This window comes from Astatotilapia calliptera, chromosome 13 (genome assembly GCF_964374335.1).
Source record: "Astatotilapia calliptera chromosome 13, fAstCal68.1, whole genome shotgun sequence".
Classification (NCBI taxonomy): Eukaryota; Metazoa; Chordata; class Actinopteri; order Cichliformes; family Cichlidae; genus Astatotilapia; species Astatotilapia calliptera.
The window spans coordinates 12,706,462-12,732,085 of NC_137434.1; the positions used below are offsets into that span (position 1 = coordinate 12,706,462).

The 25,624-nt window shown below is 40.1% G+C and overlaps 1 protein-coding gene across 37 annotated transcripts in view; it reads right to left on the bottom strand.

Moving 5' to 3' along the window:
- Window positions 1-660: 660 nt before the first annotated feature.
- The window catches only part of LOC113034636 (neurexin-1a), a 261,169-nt gene continuing 236,205 nt past the window's right edge, over window positions 661-25,624 (bottom strand). For 26 of the 37 annotated variants that reach the window (XM_080287776.1, XM_080287779.1, XM_080287775.1 and 23 more), the window contains 2 exons: window positions 16,155-16,242; window positions 661-2,697 (listed from right to left, as the gene is read on the bottom strand). In XM_080287776.1, the coding sequence (XP_080143902.1) occupies window positions 2,393-2,697; window positions 16,155-16,242 (393 nt within the window). In that variant the 3' untranslated portion in view covers window positions 661-2,392. The remainder of the gene's footprint in view (window positions 2,698-16,154; window positions 16,243-25,624) is intronic. The other 11 variants (XM_080287803.1, XM_080287777.1, XM_080287786.1 and 8 more) reach the window with 1 other exon arrangement.

Sequence of the window (25,624 nt, forward strand, 5' to 3'; positions counted from 1 at the left end):
TGTGTCTGACCTCAAAAATGTGCTTCTAGTAGAATGGTCAAAAATTCTCGTAAACACACTCCTAAACCTTTTGGAAAGCATTCCCAGAAGAGTTAAAGCTGTTATAGCTGCAGAGGGTGGGCTAACATTAAATCCTATAGATTAGAATGGGATGTTCATATGCGCTTGAAGGCAATATAATTTTGGCAATATAATGTAGAAACTTAGATCCTGCATTTTTTAGTACTTCTGCATTGGTGAATTTTTCAAGCTGGCGGTTGCTGCCAGCTTTTTGTAGCTGATAAATAACAATGGATGCCCTTGACTCAGAGTTGACTGCAAATGTCAAACTGAAAAACAATCGGTGCATATTTAGATAGAAGGGAGCTTACTAGATCAAATAGCCACTGAGTCATTTCTGCTTGAATATGGCGACATTAGCGACTCCTACTATAACACACCTGAGTTGGATTGTGAGTAATGTCGCCCCCTCCCCGGATTTGACAAGGATCAAGATAAGAGGAACAAAAGTTTTAAAAGGTCGTCCGTCATGAGTAGACAGTGTTCTAGGAGTCCAATCGGTGTAGCACTCATTTAATGATGTAAAGAGTGCTTGCCTGATGACAAAATGAAAGTCATAATACCTGCATGTAGCTCTGACACATTTTATCCATAGTCTGGTTTTAAGTTCACTTCAGTCATATTTTATTCATTTGATTTTTCAAAAAAAAAAAAACCCCTCATTTTTATGACTCATTTTGATGTGGAGTACAAGAAGAAGTTCAACTGAACATGAAATGCTTGAAGAAATAAAAAGAGGAGCAAACAAAGAGAATTCATGATCATCATTTATAGTTCATGGTCATTTTTCCTCATACTCATTCCAAGTACAGGTCTCTGGAAAGCAGAATTGACTGACAGAATGACAGAACAAACACAGAACAGTTGAAATGGAGACTTATTTGAGCTATTCTCCTCTGGTTTTGTGTCATCCCAAGCGCACACTGGACAATCTTATAATACCACTTGGAAAACACACACACACAGCAAGTTAATTTATCTTTATCACTGGCATCATCCATCATCATCATCATCATCATCATCATCAACACTCATATTCTAGGTCTTCATTCTCACTCATGTAAGTCAGGATTGAGCAGGAAGGCAGTGATTCTACCAGGATCCTTAAAAGAGAGCCACACAAGTTGTCACACATCTCCGCTATCAACAGCTTGTGCAGGTTTTAGGTTAGGCTGTTACTGGTCCAGGTTGGAATTTGTATAAAAACTATATAGGAACACATGTAAAAACAGGGAGAGATTCAAATTATTATCCAACTGAAAAAACAAAAACAAAATGCAGATGTCCTCATAAAATCTTCTATGTCTAGCAACACTTAATAACATTTATGTCTTCTTTTTGTCCTTTTTTTAAAGGTTTTATTCCAAAACGGCTGAGGAGCAGTTATAGTTTGCATCATCTATACAACAGGCTATAAAACACCACTTTGTCACAGTCCAGAAAGCACATATAGATGTGGTTGTATTGTATATAAACATATGTACTGTAATAAGATAATTTTGCGTGCATGGCTCCTGAATGATCACCGTTGAGACATCTGCGGGATTCTGAGCGAAGTCTCTCCTTTGAGTTCACACAATGTGAAAACGAAGGCCTCCAGATTTCTTCCTGGCACAACTCACATATTCTTTTAAACCAAAGTCTTCAAGAGAAGCTGCCATCTGTTCTCATCTTTGCACTGCAGCAGCCCTGCCTGCCAGGTAATAGTCTTTGCAGGCCATCTCTGCCTCTACCGTGAGGACTTTTGGCTGATTCCTCGTCTCTGGCTTAAACGTCATGTGATTGATTTTTTTTTTTTTAATTCCTCTTCATCCTCTTCATAAATGTTTGGCATATTTTAATGTATGTATTTATTTATGCATTGTGCCATTTTACCTAGAAAAAGTCCCAGCAACACAAACACAGGCAATGGAAATGGAACGTTAAGTCTGCTATGCTGTCACTCCATTTGCAAAGTGCATCTGTGCTCCTCCAGAAACACGGGAGTTCGATCACATTATCGTGGCCAAAGAACAAGTCACAGATGGGTTAATGGTGTTTTGCTGACATGTTAGATATGTATTTAGTTCATTTTTAATTGTTGGCAGACCCATTTTTCCTCCAGTCTTTTAACCTCAGTACTTTCTGTCCAGTGTTTAAGACTGAAGAAAGTTTATTTTTTAATTTTTTTTATTTACCATGTTTTTTTTTTCAGCTTTTCAGAGCATTGTCTTATGGGGGGGGGGGGGGAATGACTAAATAATGTTTGTATTTGTTGTTATATTACACAAGTCCTGATTTGTCTTTTTGATAAATGTTTACGTTGGCCTGACAAAGACCAGAGCTTTGACAATCACACATAGTACTCCTTGTCCTTGTTCTTCTTGTTCTTGCTCGAGGTTTTCGCTGTGTTGACCTGTTTCTCTTTGACCACGGTTCCGTTGGACTGTGCCGAGTTGCTGATGTAGTTACGACTCTCGTCTACATGGTAGGAGCCTTCGTCTCTGTTCCGGTATTTATACATAGCATAAAGCAGGATGAGAATGCACAGCGCCGCTGCTGCTACGATGCCGACCACCATCCCCGTAGTACTGCTCGACTCCCGGAAGACCTCCTGTGTTCCTGGGTAACCCTTTGGTCCAGCACCAGTGGGATTGGCTGCAAGACAAAAAAACAAGATTACTGCAAAAAAGCCATGTTTTATGTTTCATCATTACTTTGACCGTATTGGTGTAATGAATGAGAGCATGCATTTTTCTATCTGCATGTACAAATGAATATCCCAAATATAATAGACATCAAGACTGACGATTTTCAAAGTACATGCTGGCTTAAATGGCTTTCCCATCAAATAGAAAAGCGTGCAGTCAGACAATGAATAGAGCACAATAGAATGAAATGGCATATAATGGCAAAGATAAGGGGTCCCAGCGAATGTCTTTCTGCAGCGTGATCTGACACTTTAAGCGTTTAATATCCCATTGTGATGGCCAAAAGACTTCAAAACGACTCTGACTGTTAAATAAGACACAAATACCCCGAGCATATTTTAAAGGCAACACTTTACATGGTCACAAAATTACCAAAGAAGTTACAATGAAATGCAACCCTAAGAAGAACCTTCAAAAGAGCCAGGGATGTTTTGTAGACTTCAATATAGCACTTGACCTTTCTAACCTTCTCCTCTGCCTATAGAGGATGTCTAAATGTTATACTGGGAATATGGGAATTTTTTTACAAGCTACGATAACTAAGACAGGCGGCACTTCGCCCATAACAACAGTTGGATAAGTGGTTAAGTGAATGGATAGATGGATATATAAAAAAAAAGAGATTTTCTAAATTCAAAAGTAATACTGACAAGACGACTAATGTGTTAATCAATCGCAGGGAAGCTCACAACTCATTACATGCTTTACAGCATAGTCATGAATGAACAAGCCATACTTCCAACATTCAGCATTCATCCGAGCAGCATGACTGTCTCACAGTCTCTGAAAATAAATCTTTCAGAAAGAAACAATTCTTCAATTGAATCAGCAGATTTTTGCCAAAGGCTGTCTCGACTTCTTTGGTGGTGCTATTTTGAAAACATGTCAGTCCCCCCCTCCCCGATATCATTCAGTCCTCCTGGCACATCTCTCTGTGTGTTTTTGTAGCAGTCATCATTTCTGGTTAAGCCCCTCTTTGTTGCAATTGTGAAATCCAAACACTTAATGCTAACATTTGGAAATGAAAGCAATCTGTTTAGACTGGATCGGGAGAAAATATCTCAGGGATTTACAGCTGTGTTTAGATCGTAGTGATCTTGATGAGAAGATGTTAAGTTTCTGTTTTTATTTCCAGTGGACAAACTAACAATAACAGAAACAAACATAGATGTGTGGAGATGAAGGGCTCAAATGGCTCCTCTGTGTTGACTGGGCAGTTTTTTGGGGTTTTATTTTAGCAAGCTTTGCAGATTTTCCACTTTGTTGCTGCTTCTTGCAGCACTTATGAAATGATGCAGTGACTATGCTGTAACACACAGAATCATATGTGTTGATATAAGGGGCCAGTTTGTTACGTAATGCAAATGGTAAAGTAGTCAGTTCACATTTATTCCTACTGTAGGTTTTCATTGTCGCTATCGTATAACCTCGCATTTAAATGAAAAGTAGAAGTTTGCTTCTCACTGATGTTTCTCTATGTTTATTTATGTCTTTTATTCATATTATACACGTCACTGTAACTATTAGATGAAGAGCTCACAATGCCATTTAAAGATGATATACTGATACTTTCTAATGAGAAGTAATTATACATTGAAACATTAGCGATGCTTATATTAGTTGCCATTTATGCTCACATGAACAGCAATGGCAATATTGATCAGAACATCACGGGATATTCAATTCTTTGGCAAGTACAATTCTTATAAAAGATTTAAACACAGTGGTCCCTCGCTATAACGCGGTTCACTTTTCGCGGCCTCGCTGTTTTGCGGATTTTTTTTGTGCAATTTTGCATGCTTCGTTATTTTTTGTTGTTTTTTTTTTAACTTGTGTATTGTGTTCTGTGTCCTGATTGACACAGACACATCTGTGTCACATGGTTTGATCTTTGGTTTCATTCTGTAATACTGGACTTATTTTTCTACCAAGGTTTGAACTTTGAGAGAGTTTAAACAAGTTCATGCCTGTCTGAGAAAACTGTATAAAGTGTGTAGTGAGGGGGTTTTACAGTCTTAAAACATCTACAATAATTGTAAAAAATAAACTTGGCTACTTCGCGGATTTCACCTAGTGCGGGTTATTTTTAGAACGTAATTTTTAGAACGAATAAACGAGGGACCGCTGCATAATAAATTCGAGAAAAGAGTTTGAAATTGGTCATACGTGTGCTGTCTTTCATGTCCTACTTTGTTGTCCTACTGTCTTCACTTATTTATTTTTTTATATTTTGGTTTAAGAAATAAAATGCATTCATTAGCTTTAATACAATCAAACCAACTTTAGAAAGAAATGTTATTCTAAAACAGAAACTGCAACACTGTGTCTTCATAATTTCAATCCTTCACAGAAATATTTCCACATAAGTAACTCTTCCTATTCAAGAATACAGCGCAGAGCAACGATTTTACATCAAAAGGAAAATAAAAAGGATAGCAGAGTTTTATTGTGTTGAAGTTTGTCATAATCACTTCTTCCTATCTTATCAGACCCTTATTTAGTGACAGACAATGTACTTCTGTGAGCATTAGCAAATAGGACACTGAAAAAGAATTCAGTGAAGGAGAAACCAATCGTACGCAGTAACTCTAAATAGGATTATTATCGATGCTGTTGGACAAGCCTAACAATAAAATGGGGGTTGGGGGGTGGATTTACTTTGCATTGACCTATCTGCAAACTATTCTTGTTCTTCTTCTACATATTTCTTTGACTATTGTTACACAGTGATGTCGGTCTTTTATAACACTGAAAGCATCCTACTACCAGGGATCCTCCTGTGAATATGAGAGTGATAGCACATCAGCAAACCCACTTCATTTTCTGAATGCTATCCAAGCTATAATACAGCTCTCCTTATGTCTCTGCTAGCTCTTATCATTGTTCTCTCTCTTGTGCCTTTACTCATTGTCGATGGCTTTGGAAATAAAGCACTTTTTGATTACTCCCATATCTCCTCTTGAGTGACAGTTGAATTCTCAGACAAACAATGACTTCGAATGGCGTTCTATTTGCTCGTGATCAACCTCTATCAGGTATGTCTATTTTAGGAAAATATTGGACTAAAGGGCACAAAAAAGTGTAAACTGCAAAGGGCAAAAGTTCCCCAAGCTGTCTATCAGACGCAAAGATGCTGCTCCTCTTCATTGACATGTTTTCCAGCATGGTTAGACTGATCAGCGGCCCAAGTATGCTTCCAATGCTATCCGACATTCAAGGACAAGCAGAGAGTACCAATGGGGGATTGAATGTGACTGAGCGTTGCAACAGATTAGCTCTGCTTGTGACAAGCCCACTTATCCTTGCAGACAGGTGTGAAGAATGCTCTCGCCTTGTGGGCAAAAGCCACTGGTTGACACGGCTCGTCCCAAGCAAACCATCGCACGGGCATTAACGGTGAGTTACTTTCATATGTGCTATCTATCCTTTGTTCAGGGTCAAAAAAGTTGAAAGTGTAGATGACATAGCAGGTTGATGGAGGATAGAGGTCTTGATGTGGCACTCTAGAGTTTTATATGAGACCTCGGCTGGTTCGGGAGGGAGGCAGCCTCAGACTGCTACATCAGGAGTGAACCATGTGCCAAAAGTATCATGGCGCGCTGTTCTTCCTTGTGTGATCTAACACCTCCAGCTCTAGGCTTTGTTATTTCCTCTTGCCAGGATCTGTTGATTGGCTCCCCACAGGCTGAGCTCTCACAGCGACTTTACATTGGAAAGCTCTCAATTAACTGACCACAATCCGTCTTTCATCACTGAAAAAGTAAAATAAGTGGGTTAAATGAGCTACTCATTTACTTCAACATTAATGGAAATCTTTCTATGGAGGGCTACAACAGCCCCCCAAAAATGAAACTAAGTGGAAAAAAAAATAACTACATAAATGAATTAAAATGCCCCAAAGAAATAATAAAATAATTGTTGGCCTTCATTTTTTGGGATCGGGACATACAGCCCATAATTCTCCTTTAATTTGCTTATATAAAAATTATAATATGAAGAAAAATGCTAGCTTAAATTCCCCCTCACCCTCCATGACTGTGGTATGTTTGTGTTCCTAAATTCTGGGTGCTCTGCGCAGTATTTAAAATTTACTAGGACTCTTCTGATCTGTTGGCGCCACTCTTACAGCTCGTAAGAACTCAATACTTTTATGGTGCAGAGAGCTGACCAGTCAAAGGTTAGCACTAAATTTAGCACAGTGCTGACACAACCATGTTTTGTCTAAAGCTATTAGCATTTACAGTAGCTCTTTATTTCACCTTTAGTCTCAGCACTGTCTATCAAATAGCCACCTGATGGGATCTTACACAGTCTACTAGACTGCCTTTAACACAGTGATGCAGCTCATTTGTTACCCATGTGCCTGACTGTGCCCCTGCCCTACAGTGCGCCTGAACTCAAGTGGAGTTCAGATAAAGTAATGTCCCAGACCCAAGGCCATTGAGAAAACCCCAAAAGGACCTCAGTCAAAATGCATCTGCCTGTCTGTTCATTAGCACTCCATCATCTCAGAATGAAGGCACATAAACTGAGAAAGAAATAGCAACTGAAACAAGTGTTTAAAATGATGGCTGCTCTTATGAGCTCTACTTGAGCGCACCCAAGGGTAAAATTAGACATGGGGAAAATGACCTTAAAGTGTGTCTAGCTTCATGGCAGCATTGCAGGGGTGTGCTTGTGAAGCGATGGAGGTAAACTCAGGGGGGTTAACTTTTGAAGGATTGCAGTTGGGTAAAAGCTGCCAGAATAACTCTCTCCTCTACGTCTCATCCCAGAGCAAGACTTATAGTTCAGTCTCATATCCAGACCATCATAAAGTCTTTGCTGTTTTATTTACAAGGACAACAGTTAATGTTCTAGTTATTTAGTCACAAATCATTCGCTTTCACCAGAGAGTTCTCGAGAGGAGATGCACAAAAAAGTAAATAAATAAAATAAAAACTGAACAAAGAAGCAAAGATTTTATATGTGACCTTGATACATGAGTTTTAGTGGAAGAAAAGAAACAGCCTGGCTAAGACACTGCACTTTGCCGTGCAGTGTTAATAAACAGTGCAAAGCGACTTTGAAGACTTTGATGCTTTTCTTTCTTCGGGCTTTATTTGATTGCATCTCTTCTCTTAATTCTGCCTGCATCCTTCAGTATGGATATATGAGCTTGCCTCTTGAAGATATTAGCACTGACGCATAGGAAAATGTCATTTAAAAGCCGGAGAAATGCCTGATGTGATTCTACTTCTCTTTGCCTGACTTCTTTGTGCCACATGCGCTCAAGGAGAGAAATGGGATCAGAGATTTTGCACTGTCAGGTGGGATTTGAATAAATGGTCCTCTTCAAAGACTATTTTTCCTCATTTGTCTCCAGCGAAAGGGTTCATTTGTTTGGTAATTTGCAACAGGGCAGGTTGATGGGGGCCATAGATGAAGGAAAAGCACAGCAGGGGGTGGGTTTACTTCAGGTGTCTGTAAGACTTGTTGAGAGGTAATGGAGCAACCAAGATTATTCAGAATATATTGAACAGACAGGCCGGGCTTGACCTTTCATTAGCTTTTGTTGCTAATGGCTTTAAAGGGTTGTGCAGGGTAGACAAGGATAAAGCTTTTTTTCTAAGCGGATGCACAATGGCAAGGCTGTGTTAATGCTCCAATGGAAATGAATCAAAGAATGAAGTAATTTTTATTTTTTATCAAGAAACTAGCGAAAAGAGATTTTGTGTAAACTTGGCCATCCGCAAACTGCAACAGCTGACAACATGAGCAACACATCATGCATCGTTGAGGGCTTAGGGAGGTGTGGCTGCAGGTTTGCCTTCAGATCAACCAGGCTTACAGCTATTGGCATGCTCAGTGACACAGTGCTGTTATTCAGCCAGATTAGTGTTATACCATCTTCTTACTTCACATATCCAGCTATAATCATGAGCTGTCAGAGTTGTCATATAGCCGGGGATCATTTTGCAGACAGGTCACTGTATCAACTGCAGCAGAGCCAAAACATTTATTAAATCCCTCTTGCCTCTTTAATTATCGGAGTGTCCTCAAGAAGTGATGCAAGCCACCCTGTACTTGTGACATGCTGGCAGTATGCCTCATGACAGCTTGCATATATGAGTCTGAAGTGGCTCTGCGCACGCTGATGGTGGATGATGAACTGAGAGCTGAGTGAGCATGAAATGAAGTGAGAATTATTAAAAAGGTGTTTGATTTAACCCCACTAAAAGGTATGATGCAGTTTAAGCCTTTGCCAAGAGGGATTCCACTAAAAAGGCAAGATGAAAGAAGACGACTAAGCTTACTCAGCTTTAATGTCACAAGTCTGGAGTTCATCTCTTGATTAGAGAGGTAGAGTTCTATAGTGTCAGGCTATGAGGTCTCGGGCTCTATACCTACTTACTTATGGCTCTATAGCTAGGTAACATTGTGTCATTGTGTTCATACCTGTATTTTGTTTCATGATGATAACACAAACAGTTTTAAATATGTAGACACAAGCTGCTATGACAACTGTGTGCACAAAAACTGTGATTAACCACATTGTTGGACAGAAGAGTTCATTCTCACTAGCCACACCCAGGACTGATAACTGTCAGATCTGCTGAATCACGAAATCATTTAAACAATAGTGAGATGGGCTGAAAGATCTCAAAAAGCAACTCACTTCCCAGGAGTGGGAAGGTTCACCTACCTGCCAAAATTACCTAGCAAAATTACTGCTGGAGCACATTGATGTCATAAAAGAACGCAGGCCTGACACTTCAATTAAGGTCAGAGTTCATGATTCAACAATATGAACAAGACTAGGCAAAAAATGAAATCCATGGGAGAGATTCAAGGTGAAAACCACTGCTGACTAAAAAAGGACACAAAGGCTCATTTGCCAAAAAATTTTTGGCAAAATATTCTGTAGAGTGGCGAGACAAAAGCTCAACTATTTGGACGGTTTACTTCCTGCTACACCTGCTATAAACAAGAACACCAGTCAAACGTGGCATTAGGGTACTTTTCCCATTAATGAATCAAATCATGTAAAAAGTGCATTTTGTATTTACTTGGGTTATCTGTGTTATCTTCCGAATGTTCAAAAATCTCTGAAGATCTTAAACTTGAAATAAGAAATTAGGAAGTGGAGGAAAAACTTTTTTCAGAAAACTGTCCATATGTTTTACTAGAGACTATTTCTTATCCCCACAACAACTTAATGACCACCTTTAGTCAGATTAAGTGATACAGTTGTTAGACAGCAGGTCAACAAAAATATCAAATGCATGTAAAGATGAGATAATCTTTACAAGCATTTTCCAGACTGGTACATTTTTTATTAATATTTGTAATGTCTTAGTTGCTTTTACTATTTCGATAACTGGCCTTTAACTGAGCAACTTTTCTTTTCTTGGTTAGCAAAGTCTTTCATGCCCTACTTAGACTCATAAACAGACACAATGTGTTATCATCAATGTCAGCACACCAGAAAGATGAACGGTGAAAAAAAATAAAAGTAATTGAAAATATAAATACGGTGGGATCAGTAAAGAGAAAGACTGACAGTAAGTGTGAAATCCTGTTTTCTCTCAGAACACACTTCATTTAAAATAGGATGTAGAGAGAAGACTTGAATGGCATAATCCGCAGTGAAAGAGTGCAAGAAAAACAAAAATGGCAAAATTCCATAAGGCTGTCTGCAGAAAGTAGCAGACTATAGGAAAATAACAGCAACATGTTGGCAAAAAGAGTAGACGTGATGCTTGAAGGTCATCGGCGTTGTTCCCGGCTGTGAGCTACGACCACGTTCAATAGGCCTCCGGTTTTGAAAAAAGGCCTTTTTTTTCCATTAGTTAAACCATCTCTGCTAGTGGCAGTCTGGCATGCAAGGTGCATGACACTGTATTCAGCAAAGGGAGAAATGAACACACACAGAGTTCCAGCTGGGTATGATTGAATAACCTATTAAATGTGGGCAGTGACCTCTTAAGCCAGCACAGTGCTCTTAATGTTTCATTAATCTCACAGCTACTTTTAAAACAATAATTTACTCTAATTTTTTTCCTCCTGTCTGGGTGCATTCCAGTCATTGCCATGGGGTTAAAGAGAGTATTCATTTACCGTTTGATTTATTGGTTTACTCTATGTATTGTTTCCCCAACCATAAATTAAATCTATTAAAACAAAATGTCAAACACATTAGCAGCCGCTAATGTCACTGCAGAATGCTTGAGGATAAAAAAAAAAAAAAGATGAGCACGCATAGAGAGAAGAGGAAACTAGAGATGATTAACCTTAACCTGCCTATGGGCAATGTGCAGAAAAAGGCTATTTCTAGCAGAGAATAAAAGCACTCAAAGATTATGTGTGAAATGCAAAGGTCTGCACATACCACAAGTCTCACTGAGGCTGATGGTATGAACCTAGATAATGTTGGGGGGGGGGGTGCTTTTCTCTTTCATACAAATCACATTTTACATGATTGCATGTTGCATAATTAATGACGGTATAATGGTGGAAAAATAAAGGTGCACGGGTTTAAAAGATAAACATCCAGCTGAGGCGTCGAGTGTTTGGATATATCCGTCTACTTTTGTGCACTCTCTCAAAAGAAAGGAAAAAAAAACATTAGAAGTCAGGGATCAGAGAATCCAAACTTCAGAGGAAACATTGTGTATTCTGTCAGGTGTAAGAGAAACTTCCTCATGTTTTCCTCCATCATTTATTCATTATGAGGTATGGAGGGGGGGCTTTGTTCTCAAGTAATAATTAAGGGAGTCAATTTCAAAGCTGGTATTGATTTCTATGGGCCACTAAGGAATAGTTAGATTTTATTGGGTCGTACGCTTAAAGCTGCATGAAGAAAACAGCCAATTGTAGCTTAATATGAAACAGCTATTTTGTGTAATAATAAACATACTTTGGGAAGTATAATGCTACATTTGACAGCCAGTTAGCTTAGGTTCAGATTGGAAACAGAAGAATAATCTAAAATTGAAACAAAGTATTTTCTTACCAACAAGCTAGATGTTTCCACCTGCCTTTACGTTAGGGTACAACGGCTTGCTGCGAGCATTATCTTCATTATTTACTGTGCTGACATAGAACACAGACTTATGTTATAATCTGGCTCTATTATAAGTGCAGTTAACCTATTTAATTTGAAATTAGGATTAATCCTCACACCCCTTTACTTAAAAAATATATTTTAAATGCTACATGTCAAACATTTTACATTATCAATTTCTCAACATGCATGTCTCCAATTCAAAAAAAGTTGGATTAATGTAAAAAAAAAAAAAAAAAAAAGCCAGTAGGTAATGACGTGAAGAGAGGTTATTTTGGATTTGATGGCAGTCTCATTTTGTCTGATTCAAGATTCCAGCTGCTCAACAGTCCTGGATCTTCTTTGCTGAATTTTTCATTTCATGATATGCCAAATGTTTTAAAATGATGAAAGATCTGGGCTGCAGGCAGGACAGTCCAGCTGCTGGACTCTTCTGCTGTGAAGCCACGCTGTTGTAATAGATGCAGTATATAGTCTGAGAATCCACTTGATAAAATATGTAACGCCTTCCTTGAATAAGACATGGTCTTATGGGAGCATATATTGACAGACATGCATGTCTCTAAAAACTGTATTGTTAAGTCTTTTCCAGATGTGCAAGCAGACCCGGATTTCTGGATGGTGTTCATATATGACTTCTTTTCTGTATGACGAAGCTTTAACCTGTGTTTATGGATAGCACAAACAACTGTGTTTAACAATGGCGAACAACGATTTATGGATTTGTTCCTAAACCCACGCATTGATTTCTGTGACAAAATCATGTCGATTTTTAATGCGGTGCTTGAGGGACTGAAGATCATGGGCATCCAATGTTCATGGTCGGCTTTAACTCTTAGTTTTAATTATTTACTTTACCGATGTATATTATTCAGAATTATTATTATTGTAGGTATTGGTTTTTATAGATTGGAGAAAATCTGCCTCCTTAAGAAAGCCAATCATGTTACTGACCTGTTGACAAAAAATTAACTACAAAATTTTTCTCCAGCTGTTTTTTTACTACTCAAGAGAACATTTCCAGCCTTTTGTTGGCCCCCCAGCCCCGCTCACTTGAGATATCTAGCTGCCATCAAATTCAAAATGAGCTAATATTTCTCATAAAGAAGGAAGATTTCTCACTTTAACCATTCAATATGTTTCCCATACCCTATTGTGAATAAAATATGGGTTTATCAGATTTGCAAATCATTGCATTCAGTTTTTATTACATTTTACACAGTGCACAAACTTTGCTTTACTTGCTTTCAACCAAAAGGTGGTACGGGTAAAACAATCCTATCAAATCTGGTAACAAGAATTTAACTCATTTTAAACAGCTGCTAATTTTAATCATGGATTGTTCTCTCAGAGGAGGAAAAATGAGGAAAAAAGGCAGCTCCGGCATGTAATCATGCAACCTTGGATATGGGTCACTCTGCAGCAGCTGCCCTCCATCAACAGCCTGCATGGTGCCAATGAACTGGAGCTGGTAGGTAAGAGACATCCGTTTCATCTGACTTCATGTAGCTCAGCAACAACCTCTTTCATTAACTTTCACCATGAAAACTTGGTGCAGAATAATCAGTGGCAGCTTTCTACGCTGTTCAAGAGAATATTTTCCACCTGCATCTGTGTTTTCAGCAAATAATTAAAACCCTTTGTGTCAGTCTTTCAAAGATTTTCTCGCAAGAAATGAAGGAAATTTTTGCTAAACGTCAGCATTCACACAATATTTACATATGAGAGAATTGGATTTTTTATCTTTATGGATAGTTTTGTTACTTTTCTTTCTAAGAAGTCGGAAAAACAGGTATCACATAAACAGATGGATTACGCTGACATTCAGCTGTGTGAGACTGGCTGCCCAGTACAAGCATGGTCCCAAAGCATCCTCCTATTACAGATCAGATGAGCTGCAGCATCACGGGCTTGTGTATTCCTCTGTGGTTTCAAGAAGCAGGGGGGAGGATTCAATTTGGTGCAGTATGATCTAATCCGAGTCCTGCTGGGCGATAAGCTCTGCTGGTAGCGATGGCTTTCCATGGTTTCCGGAAGTAAGAGTAATAAAGCTCGGCAATAAGTAAGTTTACCTGATTCATGTCATTCAACAACTGACAGAGACTGCTGTGGGACAAGACTCCAGTAAGATGCGGGATGATCTAGAGCTGACCTTGGACCACAGATAGCTTGCAGATAGCATGTTTTTCAAAGCTCGACCTCTGTAGATCACTTATACACCAACATTATCCTGCTGTATGCATACATGCGCTGTGAAGACAGAGAGATATCAAATGTATGCGCATCTGGCCACTCCTTTGGAGATGCCAGACAGAAGAGGCTGTCAAGGTGTTGCATGAAAAATGATATATTATTGGCGTCATTAAAAGGAGCTGGCTGAACAGTAATATGAGTAAGTAGCACTTTATCAGCAACAGTGTATCCAGTTCTTTATGCACAGCAGCCCTGTCGGAGATGTGGCATGTGCTTGGCAGAGCGTGTGAATTGTTCTGAATGTAGATATTAATCAGGATACGGTGTTAGACAGCTGCCACCCTGGGAGCCCACAGCTCTGGTGTCAAATCCCCTTCAGTGATCACAGAAGAAGAGGGATACTCTGCACTGGGAGGGTGTGTCCCTAAGCATCACACAGTATGCAATTGATGTTTTGGCAGATGCCCTTGTCACAGAATATCATAATGCGAGTGTGAATCAGTACACAGCTCAATCTCCTGTGTATTTTTTCAGAAGCAGCAGATACAGTGTTCCCTGGAAGGACCTGCTGTGATGCTGCCCAATCGGAATATCGCTCTGATGTATTGCAGGAGAAAAGCGAGGTAAAAGTTAATCTCGCTAGTAGAAAACCAAAGGAACAGGAAGAGGGACAGACTAGAAAAGTTGATAGTCTTTGCTGTGGGGCACACATTAATTTAGTGGACGTTTTATGACCACATTCTGATCGATAGCACATTTAGATGGAGCGTGGGGCCTTGGGTCTGGACTTAATTGTTCTCTGTGCTTCTCATCACTTCAGAATGCATTTAAAAAATCTTTCCATTCAAAGGTTACGCTTAATTGCCCTCCATGTGTGGCGAGGTAAGAGATTAAAAGTTTGCTAGCATTGCAGGGAGCAAACACATTTATAATATTTGTCTGAGTAAAGTTTGGGAGGAGCATTTTCAATTTCAGGGAGAACAATAAGTGGTACCTTTTTTTTATGATTATTGTTGTACACTTATCGGGGCTCTTCAACACACACGGTCAGAACCCAAAGCTAAAATGTGTTTGTTTATTTTATGAAGAGCAACACATGACATGTGCCTCAATCACAAACTCCGAGGGTGGTTATGTGCAGCCATTGTGAGCAATACTGCATGAGAAACAACAGGATGAACTCCCACTGCCCACTGTAGAATTTAATTAACAACAGTGGGGACTCTTTGCACCTGTAAAAATCAGCCTTCCCCAACTCTCTGGGTTTACCCTCTTTGATTTCACGTGCTGGAGCCCTGCAGGTCTGATAATCACAACTGTGTGCGTGTGTGTGGCCTTTTTTGTTTTTGCTTTTTGAGTTTATTAACAGATGCCGTGAGCCGATGAAGAAATTAAATGAAAGCACAGTAACAGCGGCTGGTTTGACGCAAAAAGGCAGTGTTTTATTTGGGCACGAGGTTCTTTGAGAGCATTGTTCCGAACATTTAATTTAGGTGGGTTAATGTTGATGGATGGAAGTCGTGGAGCAACAATTATCAGGCTTTTGAATCAATTAAAAAAAAAACACAGATCAGGACACGATGAAGCACAATCGTCAAACAAACAAACAAGCAAACAAAACCCACACAAAAACAGCAACAACTGAAAAAACTTAAACAAGTTCTAAGTAATAGTGCCAGATGATCCTCCATTCATTCTGACTAAATCTACTGAGTGTAACAAATAAATGTGAATGTGTCCTACCAAACTTGTAGCAAAAAACAAACAAATAGCATCTCTTTCTCAAAATGTTTAATCTTCCAAGGTCAGACAGTGATAGATCTCTACCCTGAATCTATTCAAATAAGCTAGTTACATTAAAATGCCTTAAAACATTAATCAGCATGAATAAAAACCAGTAATTTTACTGCATTTATAATTTAGATTCCAACAAACTACTGAAAGAGCTACTGTATAGAAATGGAGCTGCCCGACCCAACAGACTGCCTGCAGCTTGCTGTATCACGCAGTCAGCCTCTGAGAAGTGTTTAAGCTTTAACTAAACTCCAATCTTCTCATTTAAACACTACGCGTTAGCCTCGAGTGCCCTGGTGGGGGTGAACTGTTACACACAAAGACACACTGACACACCCAGAGAAAAGTAGAATAAAAAAGAGATGACTAACCTAACCCACCTGAGCTCGGCTCACAGGGATCAATGTCCTCGTCATCGCTTGGACACTCGGCTGATGCCACCAGCAAGTCGTCAGTTGTCTGAAAAGAGAGAATTACACAGAGGAGTGGTGAGGGCACGGAATACTTAGCTGCATCTATGGGCTGAGAGGACTCCCACTCAAGTTAGGTTAGGTTAAAGAGAGCCAGGCAGTTGAGATGTGAATACAAGTGGCTAAACTAAACTTTTGGACTGGTGAAATCATCTGTCAACACAGGCACGAGCTCCCCGGCGCTGTAGCAGATGCTACGCTGCTTTCCAGGAAGCGCTGTCTTTACATAAATGAGATCAGATTATTGGGGAACAGTGGGGGCTGAAGTTCACGGCACAACTGTCGACTCACATGCTCAATTTGCTTTTCATTGTGTAGCTTTGCATAGCACTTCAAGCGATTGCTGAGAGCCATCACAAAACACCTCTGACATTTAGAGGACAACCAGCCATGAAAGCTTAAAAAACAAAAAGGACATAGGAAAACAAAAGCCAGCTCAACACAGGCTTAAATCAATATTTTCTTCTTCTTTCTTTCAAAGCAATTCAGTATCTCTTTTTACAAAATAAGGATCCAAAATAAACCAAATCGTGGCATCTGCTGCCACATCGACTCTTATATCAAATCCATTTCAGACTGCTTTCAGCGCACTTCCTCACCTGCCAAACACGATACATTTTACCGTCCAGGAAAATGGGAAAGGGCAAACAATAGACCAGAAAAAAAGTACACTGTAAAACATTATACTGCAATGTTCTTTTATAGTCTTGCTTCAGGCCATTTGATCAGCTCGGCGTTAAAGGTCATTTCATTTAGGCATGGCGGCGTCTTCAGGGCCAGGTTAGATTTTTTTCTTTGTGGTGTGCTGCTAAGCAGAAAAACCTTCTCTTTTATATGTGGCATTACATCCTCACTTATCCTTTTTGGACTAATAATTTTAAGCCTTTAAGTGTACTTCCTAACAAGCCTTACTTTGTTCATACTGCAGGGGTTTGCATGTGTGACGGTGACAAACCAGACAAAGGAAAAAAAATGGGCAAGGAATGAATCAGGGTCCTAAAAATGAAGACAGACTTTGGCTTTTATCAAATTTGCTCTCTTATTTCACCGATGTTCTAATGCGCATTCAAAATATTTCGGCAAGTTGGATTAGTATCGACTCATGTTAAGGAAATTAAAGGTGATGTCATTTTGCTTAACATCCATTTGGCCGCGCATAATGTGATTCTATTGCGACTGTAACATCGTTTTGACATTCTGAACATGGACCAACATCATCTTTACATAATAGACCCGGAAATGATAGATCAAACCCATTAAGGAAGTTGTGGCGGAGGGCTGCTTTTGGTGCATCTGTGTTGGGTGAGGCCCGGGGAAGCCGTCCAAATGTAAATTTAATTTGCTGCGCATGAGGCTGATATACAGTGTCGGCCATCCAGATGGCAAAACCGCCGGATCCTGGAGTGCCACATCCATCACTTCAGCCTTGTGATTTGTTTTTCCTGGCGGGAGATCTTGACACTCTGCACTCACTGGCAGAGGTACGGGAATCAAGGAATCAATACTGCCTCTCTCTTCCCACCTCACCACTCTCTTTCTCTACTGCTCACATCCTTTTTTCTCCTTTCGCTCTGTCCTTTAGGTTTATTTGAAACCAAGGAGGAGGAAGCGATGTAATGTGGGTGTACTAGATGTAGGTTAACTCCCCATAGGATAACCTAAGCGGAGGTGTATGCCCGTTCATATTTATACGTCTCTGTCTCCTCATTCAGGCTAGAAGGATATAAAAAGGGGGCTTAAACTACATCATGACAATGAAATCCACAAAAACACAAAATCGTTTAGATTTCCATTACAAACTAATCTTAAAGACAGAAAGTCAGTTTTTTGATGACATGGTGTCTTTTGTTTTGTTTGTGACTTTTTGGGCATGTCACTAAAGGGTTTGCAAATGAACAAAGTCTGATTTAGACTTAAAAATAAAAAACTGACCCTCCAAGGACAGCCAGGAGGATGTATAAGCCACGTCCATTTTTTTTTCTCAATGAATCTTGTGTGTGCTGGATGTGACGTATGGCTCTGAATCAAAACTGAAATAAATTCACATGTTACTGAGCATCAGTCTGCCATCCCGGATTAGTGTGTAGGTCAACATTTTGATGTGGTCATGACCTGGTTGAAATCCAATAACATTAGCAATTTATGGTGTCTTCCACCAATGCTTGCCTTCTTTTTCACCCGTGACAATTCAACACGGGCTATGTGAGAGGCTTACATGCAATTTAGCCACTGTGATGAAAACTGACAGGTAGCCTGGCTGAGAAGCCAAAAAAACCCCAAACTGAAATGTCAGTATTTTATTTTATTTGTTCCCATATCTATGGATATGGGTGTCCTTGTGATTATTTTGACCATTCGAGGATTTTGAGTTCAAAATAACGCTACTGTGGGTTTCCTAGTCGAAATGGCATCTTTGTCTGAAGATTTCTAGAAACACTGTGGGCTTCAGGAAGGGTTTCATTAGCTCAGGAGTGTCAGGTGTACTGATGCAAACAGCATCATGCCCAAAGGAAAGATGCCCCAATAGATAAGCGTATAAACAAGATGTGCCTGTAGTTCACTTTATGAAGGTACTTCTAAAATGCTAAAAGCAAAGGCTCGGGGCTTGGAAGGCATCATTAATCTAGCGGTAAAGTGCTGAAGCCACGGTGAACCTACAGCACAGCTCATTTATCTGCCTCTGCTCAGAGCAGCAGAGCGCACACTTCTATGAGATGTACTAAGAAAACCTGGGGAGACAGTTGGGACCACGAAAAACACAAAAAGAGGAAGAAAGAGAAACACTGTCAAGAGAAACCTGCCTGTAGTGTTCATACCAAAGTGTATGAAAATGTTGATCGTTTGTAAGTGCAGTGCCATTTCCACTGCCTTAGGTGCCGCTGGGAGTTTTATACACAAATACATCTTGCTAAAGCTTTCAGAGAAGTAAAGCTATCGACTGACCTTGGCTCACGCACTGATTGAACCATCAAAGAGGATGCGGACCAGGAAATTCCAAACTGACTCAGCCAAAGGCACGTTGGTGCCTTCTTTAGCAGTGTCATGCCGGTTTTCGATCTTTGAGGATTGATAACGGTCCACCTTAATGAGATGTCCAAGCCAAGCCGTGCTCTGCATGTGCTTTCTAAAGCTTGGTCAGCAGTCTTGTTCCGCAGGACCTCTAGTTATTTACAACCACACAAACACTAACTTTTTCTGTTCCTTCAACTTCACTATGGTGTATAATCCCAATCTCTAAAAACTACTATATGGAGTAGGTTGCCTTTCATTTGTACACATCTAAATTGAATTCCCGTTTTCTCCCTCTTAATCCCAGCCTGTGTGGAGAGAAAGAGAGGGTGGGAGGGATGGAGGGGAGGGCTGCTCTTCAGGGAGGCTGCTGTGTGCTGCTGCCCCAGTGCTGGAGAGCAAGAGACACCTTCTCTGTGATAACCTGTCGGCACGTCTCGAGGGAGAGCTGCGGGTTTTCACATTGTTTTCTTTCTGGTCTAATTTGATGAATGCTCTCTGGCACACAACATGTCTCTTTGGAGACAAGCTGAAAGTCAGGAGGACACTGAAGGCATCTGAAGGGTTTATCCAAAGCATGCCTCCGCTGTCCTGGTAATGTATTCCACTGAGGATGCTGCTGTTTTCTGTTCCCTTTCTGTTTTTCAGTATTTTCTCCAGTAACTTTTTTTTCTTCCCATTATAAGCTCGTGTTTTGCAAATCTTTCTCTCTCCCTTTTGTTTTTTACATATAGTCTGTTGCAAAAATAAACCTGATATTTGTTACTGAGTGTCCGTAATCTGTTGCTTATTAAGATCTGGTCTTAATCCAAATACTTTCTTTTTTCACCCCAGAATGCCAAAAACAAATTTCTATCTTGATTAAAATATCACAGAGAAAACATTGCTTTGCTACACATAATCATTGCACACAAAAGCTTTGCTGTTTGTTAAACTGCACAGAAACCTGCAGATTTTCCCTCATAACTAATCTTCGCCTACATCTGTTCCTTCATGCTCATATTGCATGCGATCCATTAGATGCAAGCAACCTACTGAATAACAGTTCCCATGGGCTGTCACTATTTTCAGATAAGACCATACAAGAAAGAAACCACTGACAGCAGAGGTGGATTGTGTGAAATTCTCTCTACCCGACAATACTTCTAGTTTTTGTCATACTACTTAATAAGAACACTTTATTCTAATCCAGTCTTTTATCCCAACAAAGTAGGTTTTAATATTTTTCAGATTAGAATAAATTGAGCTTCATATTTTGAGAACATCAGTATAATGCAAAACATGAATTTCATATTTTTTAACCTTCACTTAGTTGAAATATAAAAAGACTACCACAATATTTTTTCATGAAACTGCAGGATGATTTTTTTCTTCATATTTTCAGTCAAATCAGCAGCTTGGTACCAAACTGTTAAAGAGGGGGGGGGGGGGGGGGGGGGTCTCTTAGGGGTGACATGCTTTATCCCATCCCCCTTCAACAACCATTGGAGGATTTCGAGCCCCACTTGGGAAGCTTTGCAAAGCACACCAGCTGTTTTATGAGCATTCTTGTGAGGCATTGACATTTGATGTTATCCCTTGCTTTTTAAATACATAGACGTACTCACTTGTTGTGACTTACATGCAAGAGAAGCACACAGGGAATAATAGCACAGCAGTCAGATTATTCTTCTTGCCATTGTAATTATTATTATTTTTATTTTGACTGCTACCATACCATACTTATTGCTCATACCACACTTATTTCTTTCAGTTGTGACATCTACTAATAACTTTGAATAATCATACCAAGGTTTTCTACTTGATGAATCTGGCATTATTAAGGTTCAAATTGCATTTCATTTCCCAAAAATAAAATAAAAAACACTGAAGAACCACTGAGTTAAATACAGGGAGTGCAGAATTATTAGGCAAGTTGTATTTTTGAGGAATAATTTTATTATTGAACAACAACCATGTTCTCAATGAACCCAAAAAACTCATTAATGTCAAAGCCGAATGTTTTTGGAAGTAGTTTTTAGTTTGTTTTTAGTTTTAGCTATTTTAGGGGGATATCTATGTGTGCAGGTGACTATTACTGTGCATAATTATTAGGCAACTTAACAAAAAACAAATATATACCCATTTCAATTATTTATTTTTACCAGTGAAACCAATATAACATCTCCACATTCACAAATATACATTTCTGACATTCAAAAACAAAACAAAAACAAATCAGCGACCAATATAGCCACCTTTCTTTGCAAGGACACTCAAAAGCCTGCCATCCATGGATTCTGTCAGTGTTTTGATCTGTTCACCATCAACATTGCGTGCAGCAGCAACCACAGCCTCCCAGACACTGTTCAGAGAGGTGTACTGTTTTCCCTCCTTGTAAATCTCACATTTGATGATGGACCACAGGTTCCATTAGTTTTTCTTCTTTTATACCCTTTCTTGCCAGCCACGCTGTGGAGTACTTGGACGCGTGTGATGGAGCATTGTCCTGCATGAAAATCATGTTTTTCTTGAAGGATGCAGACTTCTTCCTGTACCACTGCTTGAAGAAGGTGTCTTCCAGAAACTGGCAGTAGGACTGGGAGTTGAGCTTGACTCCATCCTCAACCCGAAAAGGCCCACAAGCTCATCTTTGATGATACCAGCCCAAACCAGTACTCCACCTCCACCTTGCTGGCGTCTGAGTCGGACTGGAGCTCTCTGCCCTTTACCAATCCAGCCACGGGCCCATCAAGACTCACTCTCATTTCATCAGTCCATAAAACCTTAGAAAAACCAGTCTTGAGATATTTCTTGGCCCAGTCTTGACGTTTCAGCTTGTGTGTCTTGTTCAGTGGTGGTCGTCTTTCAGCCTTTCTTACCTTGGCCATGTCTCTGAGTATCGCACACCTTGTGCTTTTGGGCACTCCAGTGACGTTGCAGCTCTGAAATATGGCCAAACTGGTGGCAAGTGGCATCTTGGCAGCTGCACGCTTGACTTTTCTCAGTTCATGGGCAGTTATTTTGCGCCTTGGTTTTTCCACACGCTTCTTAAATTAAATTAGATTAGATTTTGAAAATTTAAAGCCTGTTTTTAAGGCTACATCGTGCTACCTGGTGGCTAGCTACAGAGCTATTGCAAGGCTAATAAATTATTCTCAGCAAAAATTCCTGTAGCATCATGTAGCAGGAAGTAGACTCCAAAAAAAGACCAAATTTCAGTCAAAGAACATCTGAGGTGAGCCCATCAACAGCACGAGATTAATACACTGCTGCAGGTGATGGATTACTCAAAATAAAAAAAGTTAATTTCATAACATTAATGTCCACACTGAACTCACAGTCGACCCAAAAGTGACTGTTTTATGAATATATATATCTGAATATGTACTGTGAGCCCATAGGCTGTAGCATACACCGTGTGGTTTTTAAAACCTGCTTAACTGCACATGAATAGTGCTAATAAAAAGCCAGAGAAGCCAAGAATGATCACAAACTACTTTTTTTGGGGGGGCGGGGGATTAAATGTATAGTTAAATAAGATCAAACACAAAGCATCACACAATGTTTAAAAGACGAAAGCCTCAATCAGTACAGTAGACACTTTACCCCCGGGCCACAGACCAGTACCAGTCCATGAGTCATTTGGTACTGGGCCGCGAGAGTTGAGGCTCGGGTGTGAAATTTATGGTTTTCAGGGTTTTTATCGGTTTTCAGCATTTTTTTTTTAAATCATTTTTTATCATTAACTTGGTTTCCCTGGGTCTTTTTTTCTTCTTTTTTTGGTACTGGTACTGGTTTTTATTTTGTTGTATTTATCCGCGACACCGTAAAGGCCGGACATAAATTGTCGGACATAAATTGGTCGGTGGTGCATAAAAGGTTTTGGGACCTCTCTAGTGTATACAAACAAAAAGCGTATCCTAAAGAATCTGAAATCAGTATTGTCTGCATGATCCTGCTCACAACAATGTGCAATTATTTCCCGTGCTCACGCTGACATGCTTTACACTGACAATGGCCTGCTAGGGTCCATAACTGGCCAGAGTTGTTGTGTGCACAGACTAATTGGGAGGAGTTTGTTGTCCTAAGCTTCAGTCTTGCAGCAACACATCATTAGTGGCGCAGTGAAAGAGGCGGAAGAAGGCGACGGGACAGCAGATAGAAAGGCCTCGTAGTTAGAAATGGGATGAAGAAATTACTCCCCATTCTTACATTGAGCCCAACGCACCTAAAGGCTCAGTTGTTCAAAACTACACAGTATAAAACTCAAGTAATGGCTAGTACTCTTTGTGATCCAGGCACATACTCTGTATTTACCCATGGCAGATATCACACTGCAGCAGCAGGTCTTATCAGAACGCCTGATGACATCCAAGTATCTAACTTAGCACCCTGGAACTAGGTCGATGTTGATGAATAATTTAGTCCCAGATGCTCAATAGATTCCAACTGAATAATGAAGGCGTGTGGGCCTCTCAGACTGTGAGTTCAGCTCAGTGTATTGCCTGGCCTTCGCCCACACTCTTCCTACTGCTGGCCTGCCAAGCTGTCAACCTCGTGGACTCGCACAGATACAGACTCGCAAGGCTGAAAGACAATGGAATGGCATTATCACTATTGCAGCTGTGCAGCAAACACTGGTGGGATAGGTACTGTATAAATTCTGAACACCGTGTTCCTGACATCTTGATCTTTAACAGCTATTTAAGAAAGGCGCTGACACAAGGGTTACGTGGTGATGCCACAGTTTGCCACCGTGCCTCACAGTACAGTGATGAACAAAAGAGAACAAATACCTAAGGAAAAAGTGAGCTGTTTATCGATATACAAAATGGATATAAAAATATACAATTCATTAAAGTTTTTAGGCAAAAGTTAATTTTAAAAATATATCCCATCCTCATAATTTTATGCTAAACAAAACCGGCCTTAAAAGCAATTCTGACTTTTTTAACATCACCTAATTTAATGAACACAGAATCAAAGCGTCACATCGTGTAATTGTTCAAAGTGATAAGCAGTAAATCGAGACTTTATGCAATGGCTTTCATAATTCTTTTAAATGTGAACAAGATTTGTAAAGAAAAAAAATCACCTTACAGGACTTTTTAACTATGGCTTTGATTTGTTGTATATTCCATAATGTAAAAAATGGCCGTGGTGGTAAGCTGCATGTCTTTCCTTGCTCTGTTTTGAGACGCTGTGCATTTCTGAGAGAAAGGCTTTGCTTTACTTAAAACGGAGCAGCTGCTGCTGCAACTGGACCTCGGGCTGAGTAAGGGAGTGTCATTAAAAAAAGAGTGGTCAGAGGCTCTCCCGTCTCCTCCCCTGGTACCCACATGTTCCTGTCTTGCCATACATCTTCCTCAAGGCTTACAACGCTGCATCCCAGACAACTGAACAAGATGCTGGGAGGCAGCTTCACCCTCCTGGTGCATCCACCGCGTGCAGTGTGGAAACACGAGTACAGCGTCACACGGAGACGTGCACATATTCTCAGTTAAGATGAACTCGGAATAGGGATTTAAAAACTTTTATTTGGTTATTATTAAGGCATGCATGTTAGTGTTCTCATTGCATAAGGACAGTCAGGGGGGATGGACATATTTAGCTACTAGAAAAGCAATGAATAAGCGAGCAGTGGCAGGTGAACTTGGAGTTCGGTCAATAGAACTACAACAGCTTCTGCTGTGTAAAACACAGGCTGCATTTACGAGAGTGATGTGCAGGAACACGAAGGAGCTAATGCGTAAAGTGTAAAGGTGTACAGTACAAGACAGTGTAGATATGAAGTAATTACAGAGCTGCTTTAAAATGTACACATGCATCTGCCCTCATTAAACATACTGCCTCTCAGGGACCCGAGAACACTGCGGTGAGATGACTCCTTTTAATGTGGCTGCTCGAAGGCACCGCTTTGTAGATATTCCTCAAGCCCCCCCCACACCCCCCCTCCCCCCAAGGACCCCGTTCTGCTTATTTCCCAGAAACAGTCATCTGCACGGCCCTCAGAACTTACCGCAGCGCGTGATATGGCTCAGCCACCAAAAAGAACCAGGAAAGTTGTGGCTGCGTGGGAGGAGACATGAAGTCCATTTCCCAGTCAGCGTCTGCGTCACACTCTCACCATGTCAGTCACTGACTCAGAGTGAACCATGTGTGACTGGTGCCTAATTCATCCCCCCCCCAGACAACATCAGACATCCTGCACGACGTACGATAAACAGTTGATATTTTGATTCCAATTAAACATGGTGCTTGTTTTTTTATTACTGGAGACGTATAAATAATGTGCACACAATATGGACGGATGCCTGTAGTCAACTCACAGCGCTGAGAGAGCGCATATTGAGCTGCTGCCATGTAGTAGACAGCTCCGA